A 14,586-nucleotide genomic window follows, 5' to 3' on the forward strand; every position below is an offset into this window, starting at 1 on the left:
TGCATCTCAAACTCCGTCTGGCTGGGAAAGGATTCCGAACACCCGAGTCTCCGTCTTTCGCTTCTTCTCTTCTCTGCATCCGGGGGCTCCGCTTTAGCGCGTCCTCTGTCTCGTCTTCTTCTTCTCCTCCTCTGCGTACTCTCTTGTCTGCTCCCCTCAACAGTGTGTCCTTCTCTACATCGTCGTGAACCAGCTGCCCTCGAACCTTCGTCCTGGTTCTCTCTTCTTCTCCACATTCTCCTTCTATCTCTTTCCACTCTGTTCACCCCCACCCCCAGAGCGCGCCGCCTATCGACTCTCGTTCTGGAGACAATGTGCACGCCGGCATGGCCTGGGGTGTCTCCGCTCTGCGCGTCTTCGCCTTCGATGCCTTCTGCGTCTTCTTCGGCGCCGCCCTGCCTCGCGGCCGCCGTCGCAGCTGCCGCGGCGGCGAATCAAAACGCGGCGGCCGCTGCGGTCGCGGCTGCGGCAACGGGCGGCATCACGGGGACGACCATCGGACCCTATCGTCTCGGTTCCACCCTCGGAGTGGGAACCTTTGGCAAAGTCAAATGTGCGTCGCGCGAAAGCAACGGCCTTGCCCCTCTGGTCCAAAAAAATGCTCGAAATAGTCTACCAAAGTTCCGTTTCTAGTCAGTCAAGCAGCTACCACGTACGTGTTGACTCTTCACGTATATATATATATATATATATATTCATATATATATACATATATATATACATATATATACATATATATACATATATATATACATATATATACATATATATATACATATATATGTGTGTGTGTATGCATATGTGGGTGTCTAGGCGTGTGTGTCCATCTGCGTGTTCATGTATATATAAGTGTATGTATATAGGTGAGTGTGTGTGAAAACGGATTTAGATATATTTGTTGTGTGTTTCTGGTTTTTTCAGTGGGTTACCACAATGTGACGGGTCAGAAGGTGGCGGTGAAGATTATCAACAAGGCGAAGATGGAGATGATGGAGATGTACGAGAAAATTCGGAGAGAAATCAACATCTTGCAGTGCCTTCATCATCCACATGTGATTCGCCTCTACGAGCTCATCGATACTCCCACAGACATCTTCATGGTCATGGAGTATGTCCAGGGTAAGCACAGAGAGGTGGACGCAGACGCACAGGACAGGAGAAGCGAGAGAACAGGACTCGAGATCTGTTTCTCGCCTTCGCCGCCGACAGAGAAGACCGCTGAAACACAGACAGAGGAAGAAGGAAGAGAAGGAAGAGAAGAGAGAGAAGAGAGAGAAAAAGAGAGCGGGAGAGGAGCACATGGAGAGAAGGCGTGCAACGCGAAAATAGTTCATGCGAGTCAGACACAGGGGTGTGTGCTTTCTTCAATTGCCTTCCAGGTGGCGAACTCTTCGACCATATCGTTCAAAAGTCGCGTCTCCCCGAACATGAAGCGAGGAGATTTTTCCAGCAAATTGTCTCCGGTGTCGATTACTGCCACCGGCATATGGTCAGTTACTAACACCTCTCCCCGCACAAGGCGCACGCACACACCCGTATCAACACAGATATGCAGATGCATAAACAAATATATATATATATATATATATATATATATATGCGGCACTGGCTGTTCCACTACTACTTCCTCGTGTATCTATCTATATATCTATCTATATATATATATATGCACGCGAGGAGGCTCTTGACGTCGTTAGCAGCATTCACTGGTGTGTGTGTGCATATACGTACATACATTGGATTTCTCCATGTTCAGTACTCCTCGTGTAGATATATATATATATATAGATATTTGAACCCATTTGTAACAGGTCTCTGTATTTGGTTATGTGTCTCTGTTTAGATTTGTCACCGTGACTTGAAACCGGAGAACGTGTTGCTGGACACAAACATGAACGTGAAGGTGGGGGACTTCGGCTTGTCAAATTTCATGCGAGATGGAGACTTTTTGAAAACCTCTTGTGGGTCTCCGAACTACGCGTCGCCTGAAGTTGTCTCGGGGAAGGCGTACGCAGGTCCCGAAGTCGATGTCTGGTCTTGCGGAGTAATTCTCTACGCCCTCCTGTGCGGGTCGCTCCCCTTCGACGACGAGCATGTGCCGAACCTGTTCAAAAAAATCAAACATGGTGAGCAGCGTCAGGCTGGCGTATAGACGGAGCGCAGGCAGCGCGACCTTGGGCCGTGGAACGCGCGTACTGAGAACCTGGAGGTGAATCAGCTTGTATTCGGAGCAATACCAAAGGACAGAGTGCGAGACCGCATCTTACCGAGGCCGTGGAAGGGGATGGAAGGGGATCCCGCGTTCCAGAGACCGTGCTAGCGATTTCGAAACCGAGAGAGACACAAACCGGTAAAGAAGTTGGCGTGGATCAACTTCGAGAGGCAGAGAGTTGAGGAAACAGCCAGACACACCATGAGTGGAGAGGCAGACGTGAAGAGCGATAGGGAACTCGACAGACGGCGAGTAGGTGAACAGATGATTGCACAGAGAACGCCATGATCTGCGTGTATGCTGATTTCGTGTTTCCTTCCTTCCTTTCCGCATTCCAACGCCCTTCTCTGAATGACCTTCTAATTCGACTTTTCGGAGGTAATGGTACACACCTTCACCTGACATTTTTGTCGTCTGCGTCATTCCTTTTCTGCAGGAAACTTCATCTTGCCTGGGCACCTCTCCGAGGCGAGTCGGAACTTGATTGTGCGCATGCTCGTGGTGGATCCTGCGAAGCGAATTTCCCTCAGCGAGATTCGACAGCATCCGTGGTTCACAGAGAGCCTCCCCGCCTACTTGCAGAGCTGCTACTTAGGCAGTCCTCTCCTCACACGCGTCGACCCTCTCATCGTCTTGCAGATGAAGAAGGTGGGCGAGGGATACCTTTCTTGAAAAATGTCTGGAACTAGAAATGTGCGCAGTCTAGAATATGTATTTATGTTGGAGTGTGTCCTGTGGACGTTTGTTGAAGAAAGCTCTCCAAAGCTTGCGAAACAATCTCCACTTTCAACGTAAAATCCCCAAAATATTCAAATCCTCAATAAAGTAAAAATACCTGCATGTCCGTGGCAACATGGTAACTCTGTACGATCTATATAGATGCAGGTATATGAATTTCTTTTCCTCACCACTCTGTATTGGAAGTGCACCCTCCTTCCAAAGATAATTTATATATATATATATATGTATATATATATATATATATATATATCGGTATATCGGCGTGTGCTGAAAGAGGAATCACTGGTGAGGTGTGTTGTGTGTCTTCAGCTCGGATACGATGTGGATGAAAAAAATCTAAACACCTTCACAGCGGTTGGAACTTTTCCGACTCGAGAGACAGTCGCCTACCAACTTCTTGCAGATCGCAGAGCAAAGCAGTCTTCCTTCTCAAGTTCGTCTCTTCGCCTTTCAGTGACCCTGCATGCTCATGTGTCGTCGCGAAATATATCCTCTTTCCAGTGACAAAAAAAAATTACTTACTGAATTCCAGTGATCAGGGAGTCGCAAGCTTCCGCGCCCTGTTCTCGTTCTTCTTTAGGCTTTGACGCTTCAAAACCCCTTTCCTGGTCTCGCCTTTCTGCGCAGACTTCGTGCATCTGCGCGAAATCGCCCTCAGTCTAAAACATGTGTGGGGTTGTCCCGATACAGTTCAAGTGAAAGTATGGATGCGCTTCTTCTACCAATTGCAGAATCTATCTATGTGTATGCGTGTCTGTCTACGTATATATATGTATATCAGTCTAAAGCTCCATCTAACTCTGTATCTATCCATATTTATCGATATGTATAAATGTATATATATCTATATATCCGTCTATATCTATCCATATGTATTTATCTATATAAATATATATAAATATATATCCATGTACAAAGTCGTCCGTGTTCAATACCCAGTACAGACATGTGCAAAACGTTCACGGCTGTTTATATATGTATATATATATATATACAAACGGCGGTCTCCACATTTGTCTTCTCTTTTGTAACAGCGCGCGTTTTTCCTTTTCCCGTTTTTTCAGATATGGTGGAAGTCTTCTGCAAAGATTCTCCACATGTCTTCGCCCCCGAGTACCAGCAGCTCGCTGCCTCCTTGTCCTCCTCTGATCCAGCACCCGTCTTTCCTCAGTCAGGCTCCCCTGGAGTGAGTTTTACCCTCGTTCACTACACGTACAACTATCGGCGTATATACGGGATATCGATCTCCTGGCCCTTCTTTCTACACATGTTTATCTGCCTGTATATAGTATATATATATATAGGTATATGTATATTTACGTGTGTGTGTGGCTGCCTCTTGGCGTATGGAATCAAGTTGATGCATGCATACAGATAGATAGATCGATAGTTGTAAACAGCTGAAGATTGATAAAGGTAGCCTTGCGCATATAGGTCGCTATATATATATATATATATATATATGTAGACAAAGGGATCGGTGTATGGCTGAAGAGATGCACTCACACCTTTGCATGTGAGGACGTGTATAGCATGTGTGTGGCGGCTGTCGAGACTCTTTATTTGCGTTTTTTTCAGGCTCCTTTTTCTTCGGGCAGTGCAATGTTTCCTTCTCAAGGTTTTTTTGCCCCATCGACACAGTCGAGCACAGGCACGATGGCAACGGGGGCCTCCTCCCCGAGTCAGTCTCCAGGCCATCCGATGGGAAGTTTAAACATGAATCTCCACGATTACTTCTCTCCCGGGCCTCTCGGCTGCCTGGCCTCCGGTGTATCTACACTGCGCTGGAGGCTGGGTGTCGAAGCGGCCTTCGACGCCCCCATCTTGATCACTGCAGTAAGGGGAGTTCGGGAAGCATCAAGTCATAGGCGAAGCTGAACGGTGGAGACACGGCAAGAGAGAGACCCAAGCGTCACGATGCAAAGGAGCGTGAATGCCGTAGAGCCGCACAGGACAGATACGCGTCACCGTATGTATCGGTGTGTGTTTTGTACATGTATGTTTGTGTATCTGTTTATGTTTGTCTTTGTTATTTGTCGACGTTGGGACGCATCCGCCTGTGTAACTGCGGTTTTAAGTGTCCATGTGCATGGATGTAAGGGCGCAACGAGAGGGTGGAGTGGAAATTGACATTTCCAGAAGAGACAGAATGAACAGTAAGTAGATGGACAGAGGCGACGCGAGGGCGCCGGGGGAGGGTCGCTAGCTTGCGGGACTTGCCTGCAACAGCGACAGAAAAAACAACGGAAAGAGGGAGTGTAGCTTCAGCTCGGAGACCGCACAGCAGGCCTTTTTTTAAAAAGCGGGATAAAGGTAGTGCATGTGTTGTATTATTTGTTTAGTGCCCTTGTCTTTGTTTCCTCCCTTTTGTCTCTGGGGACATACCCTCTGACATGAAGGACTCTTATGGTATCTGGAAGTTGAGGTGTGAGTACACCTAGATCCATACACTTCTCGATTTTCTGCTTCCTTTCTGCTGCAGATTCTGAACACTCTGAAGGCCTGCGACTACGAATGGTTGATGCTGTCTCCGTACAAAGTTCGCTGTCGCCCCGTCAAGCACTCGGTCGGGAGTTCGGGTGTCTCTCCGTGGCGTTCGCGTTCGTCTTCTGTCTCTTCGAGTCTCCGCTCCGAGGACAAAGACGGCTGTCGCAAACGCGAAGAAGAGATGATACATGCAGCGCCGTCTCCGGCTGCCCTTGTAGAAGGAGTGATCCTCACCATCAACCTCTACAAACTCTCCCCAGGCCTCTACATCGTCGACGTTCAGCTCTTCGATGGAGCGACAATGCGTACGGGACGAAAAGAAAGAAACTGCATTCTTGCCTCTTTGACCCTCCCCACAAGTTTTCAATGCAACGCTCCAGACGTCGACACGCAGACACACTCTCCCTTTCACAATTCTCTACTCACATGTATCTGCTTGTGTATATTTGGACATGAGTCTCTAGGGCCTACGGCGTGGTAAGAGTTTATGGTAGAGTCTACGGGGCAGCCTCGTCTGCATGCTTGCGGTTGGGTGAAACATGTCTCCCAAATACACTAGAAATTCAGATACGAGGGCGATATAAAACCCAGAGCAAATGTATGCAACTTTTTCAAACATTTATATGTATATATATATATATATATATGTATGTATATTTCTGTACATCTCGCGATATGTGTGTCCCTAGAACACGTGGATATATTCGCATGTTTACGTGTATGTTGAAGTTGTTGGTGACTGGCACTGTATTCTGTGTGTTGTTTTTTCAGCGAGTATGTCTGAGGGCCTTTGGATTATCTCGGCGATCTACTCGGCGTTGTCTCAGCTGCAGCAGCAACACCAGAAACACACCAAGTCTCCGTCCTCTGGGGCAGCTGAAGGGCGGCCGTCGTCTACGGCTCCGGCGCCTTCGTCTCCGCCTTATCCGACTTCTCCCTCTCCACTACCCTCTGCTGGCACTTCATCTGGTCCACCTCACGGGTCCCCGAAGGATCCCTCCCGCAGTCCGGGTCGTTCGGAAAACGAGAGAAGCTCCAGAGCCGACAGACAGCACGCTGTTTCCGATGACACGCAACAGTGGCGGAGGTGCGAAGACACGCGACGCGGCAGAAAGCCTCATTCCTCGTCAGGTGCCTTGGCACCGTCGCCGCCGCCGAGACCCATTGTTGTGAACGCGTCGGAAGGAATAGATACCGGGGGGCTGTAAGGCAAAAAAGAGAGTGTAGAACGACACCGAGACACGAAGAGTGTCCCGGAGAATGGCGCAGGGAAACAAGGAAGAAAGAAAGAAGCTCAGAGGTCAGGAACCAAGGAAAGGGGAAGCGAACGAGTGTGTGGGGACGGTCGCTGGCAGGGGATAGATCGGGATAGGGCTCTTGAGGTAATCTGTTTCTGTCGGTCTCTACTCCCAGTGGTTTTGTGTGAGCTGGAAAGCAACGAACCGGGGAGATAGGCAGAGACATGGAAGAGTCAAGAAGGGAGACAGGCAGAGGAGGCACGGAAAAGAAGGTGCAGAGAGAGAAACACACCGAGGGAGAGAGGGACAAGCAAGCAGGGAACGAAGGAGGACAGAAGCGAGATGAAAGTCAAGGAGGGTGACGGAATCTGGGTGCGGTATCAGGAAAGAGAGGTGAGAAAATGAGAGACAGGGATGTATGATACTTCGCTTTTCACCTCTGGTTTTATTTGTCGCCTCTCGCATTCTCTCACTCGCTTCTTACCTTCGCGAGATGCTGACGCCCACCTCGCGCCTGTAGCTCCGTCGAGTTGCCACATCGAGGCAGGAATGGAACGGGCGCCTTGTACCCGGCATTTGTTGTCTCGGACAAAGAGACGTCAATTCAGTTCGTAGTCCTCGCCATATGTGAGCTTGTGTATTATGTGTGTTTTTGTGTAATATGCGTAGGGTGTCTGGTGTGTTCACTACATGCGTGTATACGCATTGACATACGCACTCACGGGTGTATGCAGCTGAGCTGTGTTTAGAGCGTTTGCGAGTGGAGTCCATAGTGAGCGCTGTCCTTGCCAACAGAGAGTTTTGTGGGTCAGCGCTTCTTGTTAAGAGAAAGTGAGGAAGTGCTGTACTGCGTTTTGTTTTCTGTTTGGTTTTGCGGCTTCGTGTGGAGGGTACGAAAAACGCCCCTGTGCCATGGGGTGACGGAACTAAGGACGCGCCGACTTGCGGTGTACGTGTGTACGTACATAGCAGCAGCAGCAGTCCTGTTCAGGTACCTTCCGCCGTCCTCTCTGTAACATGCCGGAAACGAGAAGCTCGAAAGGGAATTTTTTTGCAGTCAGAAGGACTTTAAGTCCACAGAAGCACGGTCGTCTCGCGGTTTAGGGGTTTAGCCTTCGGCGGTGGAAAAAATCTCTACAAACGACGCTGACGCCGTATCACCGCTTCAGCTCCGAGTAGGCGCATAACGGCCTTCACTGCCAAGCGTCCCGTATTACCGTCGTTGTGGTGGCATGGTGGGGAAGCGGCGTTACAGATTCCAACAGCCTGAAATTCCACATAAATCGCAAGTCACGGTTTATTGCGAGTGGTTTCTTTCCCCCGTACATCCCCGCTTATGGCTGAATCGCCTGATACCAATGAAATGCGCAATGATGTACATAACTGATTCGGCTCCAGCTAACACAGGTGCTCGAGTCATTACAAACCTCCTTTCTCCAACACCATGTTTGGTACCTTGGCTGTGATGAAGACCTTCGAAGTTTAGATCGTTTAACCAGCGTGTTGGGCACCTGTAACATTTTCCTCCCGTTACCTGTGTTTGAACCTTGGTAGACTAACGGGTACGTGGTCGCTGTTGTAAGTCAACTCAGCGGGATACGAGAGATGCCGGAACACACTAACACGGTGAATGTATTTGTATCGGTCACTGAATTATATATATATATATATATCTGCGACACGGATCGCAGTGCGGATAGATATTTCATTGCCTTCCAGCCGGAAGTCCGATTTCGGTCATTTTAACGGTTTGTAACGGAGCTGTCAATGGAATACCCTTCTACGAGAGAGAGAATTGTCTTTTCACTGGGGCACCCTGTCTCCCACAACATTCTGTTCTTGTGACTGGACGCAATACGAATTCAGTGTCGATTTCTCAAGTGTATTTTACACGTAACTGCGCGATGCGAAACGTATGGAAAATGTGCACGTTTCGATGAATCGTTTCCACGAGACACATTCATTGCTATTTTATGTTAAACATCTCGATACTTCTGCGCCGCAAAAAACGCGAATTTGAAAGGTTTTTCCCCGGGAGAATGCGGACTTTAGGACCACAGCAAGCAGGCATATAGACACGAAAAAGGGGCTAACGACGTCTCGAAATAGTATCCCTGCTTCGGTGTTAAACTCTTTCTACTCTCGTACTGCTCAAGAAATGCGTCAAAGGCGCAGCACGGACGTCGTGGGTAGACGGTCCTCGAGAATCCTGTTTTCTCAAACGGCAGACGTCGCCTGTCTGGGACTGTTCTGCTGTCTCCTCCGTCCCATGCAAATTCGAAGCCGCTTATCTGTCCTGCATCCAAACAAGCTGTCTGCGAAGACCAGTGACATTTTTCGTAAGATACCGGATTCCACAGACGCCCTTCATAGTTCGTCGCGGTATCAGTTCCCCATTGGTACCTGCAGATGCGCCCCTTGCCATTCGCCGTGAGAGTGCCCCAACCTTGTGCAACAGTCCTGTTGACCGCAGGCCGCCCAGGACCCCTCCCACTCCCTCCCACTGCACCTGACACTTCTTCATGTTTACGGTTCCTCTCGTGGGTCCTCGTAGCCTTCTCCCGTTTCCTCTACTGTCTCACGCCTGATATTCGCACCCACACGTTCCCCATCGCCCTCAAGCTGTCTGTATCTCGGCGTCGATTCCGTGGCTATGAAGTCTTCCTCCCCCTTTCCCTCGCCTTCTTTGATTGCCACGAGACAGAGGGGGCACGTTCGGCGGCCGCTGTGGACGAGCCAGTCATGGACGCAGTCGTAGTGGAACATGTGCATGCACCTCAGCGTCATCATGTCGTCTCCTGTTTGGTACTCCGCTAGGCAGATGCAGCAGCAGCGATTGCTGTCCCCGGTGGGTCCCAGCTCTTCGCGCTTCGTATTCCCTGTCAACATGTCGGTCGATGTGCGCCCTCCGCCGATATTCCGTGAGGCTGATGCACCGGACGACGCAAGCAGGCTCCCTGAACTGTCTTTCGAATGAGCAGACGTGGATCCTCCAGAGGCAGACTCTCGACTTCCGATGGCTCCGGGAGGTACTGGCGGCTGTGCCGCTATGCCTGGCTGCATCGGGGGAGATTTCAGACCTTGTTTACTGTATGACGAGCGCGCTGCTGGTCTAGACAAATTCCCAGACCAGCTGCGAGCTGCCGTTTGACGGCGTGGCGGGGCTAAGCTGTCTTCACCAGTCGTTGGGGCAAACAAGTTTCGTTCGGTACTCTTCTGAGCTGTTCCGTCTTCTCCCTTCTTATTTTCCGTTGCCGCACGTGTGAATGTCCACCGGCGCGTGCTCCTCGAAATCTCCGCTTCTGACAGAGGCTGATTTCTCTCTGCGTCAGGGCGTACCGATCCCCCCGCCACGCGAACAGCGCTGTCGAACCCCCACAGACGCGCCCACCCTCCCGTCCTCGGAGTCCCACCTGCAAATCCGGCGCTTCTCCACCGACCACTCTGATGCAGAAGGAGCAGCGGCTGCTGCAGCATAAGAAGGAACTGGTCAAGGTCTCTGCGCCCGACGGCTGTCATCGAGGCGATTAACGCACGTTCGAGCGCCTCTTCTCCTGCCAACATATCCTGGAGGGGTAAGGCGCGCTCGAGGACAGCTTCTTGCTCGAGCCACATGTGGAATACAAGGTCGTCTTCGAGATCAGACACACCCGCCTGGTCGAGAAGGCGGCCCACGGACGACGGGCTAGGCAGAACGAGAGACGAAGAACCAGAAGTGCCTCCACGCCGCGATGACAACGCCGCCCCCCGCGTTGCCTCGTGCCGGTCGGTACCCTCATGGGTATCCCGTCGCCGCGATGTGCCTCGATTCATGTTGCTGTTTCTGCTGCAAGAGAACGGAGAGACCCATGTCCCTCTTCCCAAAGATGGAGCTGCCACGATGCGTCCAGATCGGAGTCTTTCTTCAGGCACAGGAGGAAGCACGCGGCTTTCGGGGACCCAGGGTAGACGGTCCCTTCGCCTTGATCTGGACGCGGTACCTCGGACAGATTCTCTGTATCGTCCCGAGTAAAAGTCCCCTCGTGCGAGTTCTCCCGAAGTGGTGAGCGGTGTGTCGACGAAGGACTGAACCTGCACAGCTTCTCGGACTAACGCCGCTGCCGCCCCTGACGTGGTCTCTCGTGTGTAGTGGATGTCTGTAAGAAGGGAGTTCACAGATGCGTGGACAGCCGACGAACAAACTCCTAGTTGAGCAGACCTGCGGACGGTTGACGTGCGGATGCTGCAGGGCGGTGCACGCCACGAGCTGCAAGAAACCCCGGTCCGAGACACAGCTGAGGAGGCTACCACTGGTTCCACAGCCAGAGGCACCGACACGCGGGACGAAAATCGATTAAGACGGAAAAGGCGTGTGCCTAGATCCCTCTCGGTCAGTGTACCTGATATAGAAGTTCCTCTTCCGATGTCTCGACGACGTTCACTGCTGATAATCTCCCGCCTCGCCGCCTCATGCCGGCTTACTCCTCCTTTCCGCATTCCCTGATTTGGTGCTTCTCTATCCTCTGGCAGTGACCAGCTGTTTCCAATTGTCTTACCAGTAATCCTACCTGCAAGAGGCACCGTTACTTCCCCCTGTGGAACTGATGTCCGCGAGATCCCGAGCAGCGTCCAGGGCTTGTCTTTCCCGCTTTCCCTCTTTTCTACGTTGGCAGCAGTAGCAATAGTGCTCGCCAACACCAAATCTTCGTCTCGGTCCTCACAATGTCGTGTGGTGCGCCTGAACAGCGAATGCGGAATAATAGGAGACCCTGAATGCGATCTCGGAGGTGAAAGCGTTGTTGACCGCCTCTCTCCAACGTGTGCTCTCATTACTTGCCAAGGCGGCAAGATCTCTCGGGCGACACAGCGAGAGGTAAGGCCGGAGAAGTTCGGCGGAGGAATGGCTGTGGGCGTTCGAGTGGAAAGTCTTGTGCGTGATGTCCCAGAAAGGTGTCCACGCAGACAAGGTGAAGGTGGAAGTGCGGCGGCAAAACGCAACTCGTTCGTGCTGAAGTCGATCGGTCCTTTAACGCAGTGCGCTACATTTCTGCCAGCGCCGGGGACGAAGGAAGTGCTTCCATGGTGTCCGGCTTGTAAAGACGACCGTAGTTTTGGACTTGAGGCTGATCGACTGAGAGGAGACATCCACCTTGTCACACGCGCGCTTCCACAAAAATCCGTACCACGGTGTTGCCGGTAAACGCTGGCGAGACTGAACAGGATTCTCTGCGAATGGCAATAACGGGGTTGGGACAAGCCCAGCCGACCTAAAAGGGACAGCTCTGCGTCCAAGGCGCCAGTCCGGCCCTCTCCACCTAGGGTTGGTTCTGCCGTTTTGACGACGGGAAAAGTGGAATGTACTTCACACTAGCAGGAAGAACTACGCTCATGCGTTACGGGTCCTTTCGGCGGTCCGAGATGTGGCTGCACAGATATGAGGCAGAGACAACTCATATGAAGCCGCGTGACCCGTGGGGTTGGAGTAGTTTCCTTGGAACCAATGCTGATTCCCGTCGAGTGTGACTTGAGCAGCTCTTTCCTGTATAACTAACGCCTGCCGCCTCTCGCCCTTTGACATGAGCCGCTTCCCCCGTGGCAGACACGGGAAAAAATGAAAAATACACCAGATTTCGTCGATCTCGATTTCCGTTGTCACGTGAGGTTCCGTCTCGAAGAATCCGCCCGAAGAGACAGGTGTATTAAAAGCAACAAAAAGGTATTCTTTAGCATCACACAATAACGTCAATGTCTGTGAAAGTGCACGTCCGAAGTGATGCCTCTCCACTGCCACAAAGTACCTCACCCTCCACTGGCAAATGAAGAGACTGTTTAAATTCGACTGAAACGAGACCAATCGTAGTCCCGCGAGCCAAAGAGAGTAGACAGCAGGGCAGAATCGCAGAAGAACATGGAATTACCCGCAGACGACACGCTCGCTGTCTCTGTACTGCCGGAGGTGAACGTTACAAACCCAGGCGAGCTCGTGATCCAGGGCTTCACGCTGACGAGGAAGTAGAGCCCCTGACCTCGTATGCGGGCGGCGGATTCCCCCGTAGATACCGTCACTCGTCTCGATGTATGTAGGCCCTGGTGACACCCCCCGGAAGGTGGAACAACAATCACACGAACGCAAGCACCTCGTTACAGCGACTTAATCATGAGAATTCGTCCTGCGTATTGGAGGGCTCTACCTTCGTCGTTCTACGCAGTGGTGTGTGCACGACCCAATGTAGTCCATGAAAAGGCGTAACTGCAATGCCCTGGCAGGGTCCGCCGGCGATGTACGCCCGCATCCAGAGAGAGTCTGACCACAGATGAGACACGGATGTTGTGGAGACAGCCTGGCAGAAAACAGTCGCCCCAGTAACGCGTGGGATTTGGTACGCCGCTTCCCTGCCGAGCGATTTACAGGCATGGATGTCCTCACAACACCACCTAGTAGCACGCCTGGCCACACACACTCAAGAGATAAAAAAGCTTTTTCGAATGGGCCACACTTAACCCATCCTCAGAAAAGAGCGGGGGTAGAGGCGACCTACACTGCGGAACGCGGACGTCACGGATTGACAATCTGAGACCACACTGGAAGAGACCTCAGGCGTTTCTCAACACTGCCTACTTCGAGCTACCAGGCAGGCTCACAAGACAGCGACGTGTACCCGGCTTGACGAGGTAAATGTCAAACACAGAACATACACTAGCCGGATTAAAGCCGACGTCGGGACACCGTGCGTGCACATATCTTCAGAAGAGCACACTAACATTCCGGGGTCCTGGAAATAATCTACCTGCGACCGCGGAACTGTATCACGTGGCTTAGCTCGCCGGGAGACACGGTTATAATATAAAAGGGAGCAAGCGGGAGAGTGAGGTGGAAAACCTCCCGGTCGTGCAGGCTCCCGCCCAACGGGTTTTTCGTTCTTGTTTGGAGACACCTGAACGGGTACATAGACGTCACCGTATTACCGACGACGAAGACAAGGGTGTTGTACTGAGCGTACGACTCAACAACTCCCTCCGCTTTCTGCTTTGTTTTTATTCAGCTACTGACAGACGCACATCAGTCCGCATTTACCACATATACGGCCTGTCTCCAAGGCAATGGACGTGAGGCGGTTGCCATGTGACGCTCCTCGCTAACCAACTGCAGGTGCCGGTTCCATTCACCAATGCCGCTGACGACCGTGCGGCAGTTTCTATAGCAAGTCCTGGTCCCACAGTAGATATTCCACAACCCCACTTTTTTTGCCAAGCCTGTTAAACGTAGAACTGCGTGTCACGCCTTTGACACAACAACTAGACACGGTCACCCCGCTGCCGTTGCGCAGGACATACCGAGTTGAGGATACGAACCGCGGTAGCCAGCCGGCACGTAACGGATCGCCGAGAGGTTGACAACGATACACGGACGACAGCATGCACGCGATTTGATGTCCAACTGTCAAAATTAGGTAGACAAAGTATGGCCAGCTTCGTTGACGCACTGCAAGTCCAAATGGGTTGGTAACGGCAGCAAAATCCGCGCACGCCGCGTTCGCAACACACCGCGGAAGACCCCGCGAGTCATTGGCAACACGGATAACGGTGCCGCGGTTGAGATCAGTCCCCACCCTGTCGAGTACTCAGCTGAAGTTAACCGTTAAAGACGACTGTCGTTGGGCCGCGACCAGCGTCGGTCACCGAGTTGTCTACTTGGTTCCGTCGGGCAGAGCGTGGACGATCACCAAGTGTGCTGATTGTCTTTTTGCTGACGGTCGTGCTCTATGTGTTCCCGTTCCATTCGGCTTAGCTGGCCAATCGAAACCTGCTGAAACATGGTCATGACCATTAAGGGCGCGTGCAGAGAGGTGGGCGAGTCCAGCGCCGTCTTCCATTTGTGTCACAATTGTCTGTCTATTGTCTTAATGGCGGCCTGCAAATCGCAGCTGG

At 51.6% G+C, this 14,586-nt stretch overlaps 2 protein-coding genes across 2 annotated transcripts; one reads left to right on the plus strand and one right to left on the minus strand.

The window, feature by feature from the left end:
* Positions 1–312: 312 nt before the first annotated feature.
* TGME49_233905 (histone kinase SNF1, putative) lies at positions 313–6,648 on the plus strand (the record flags this gene model as incomplete). Its single annotated transcript, XM_018780382.1, has 10 exons — positions 313–553; positions 922–1,119; positions 1,380–1,489; positions 1,844–2,126; positions 2,649–2,860; positions 3,263–3,386; positions 4,018–4,139; positions 4,532–4,789; positions 5,436–5,745; positions 6,212–6,648. 10 exons carry the CDS (start codon positions 313–315, stop codon positions 6,646–6,648), a joined length of 2,295 nt encoding a protein of 764 aa, XP_018636760.1.
* A 2,556-nt stretch (positions 6,649–9,204) lies between these two features.
* Positions 9,205–11,802, minus strand: TGME49_233920 (zinc finger, C3HC4 type (RING finger) domain-containing protein; the record flags this gene model as incomplete). Its single annotated transcript, XM_002368198.2, has 1 exon — positions 9,205–11,802. One exon carries the CDS (start codon positions 11,800–11,802, stop codon positions 9,205–9,207), a length of 2,598 nt encoding a protein of 865 aa, XP_002368239.2.
* Positions 11,803–14,586: the final 2,784 nt, after the last annotated feature.

Source organism: Toxoplasma gondii, chromosome VIII (genome assembly GCF_000006565.2).
Source record: "Toxoplasma gondii ME49 chromosome VIII, whole genome shotgun sequence".
NCBI classification, from domain to species: Eukaryota; Apicomplexa; class Conoidasida; order Eucoccidiorida; family Sarcocystidae; genus Toxoplasma; species Toxoplasma gondii.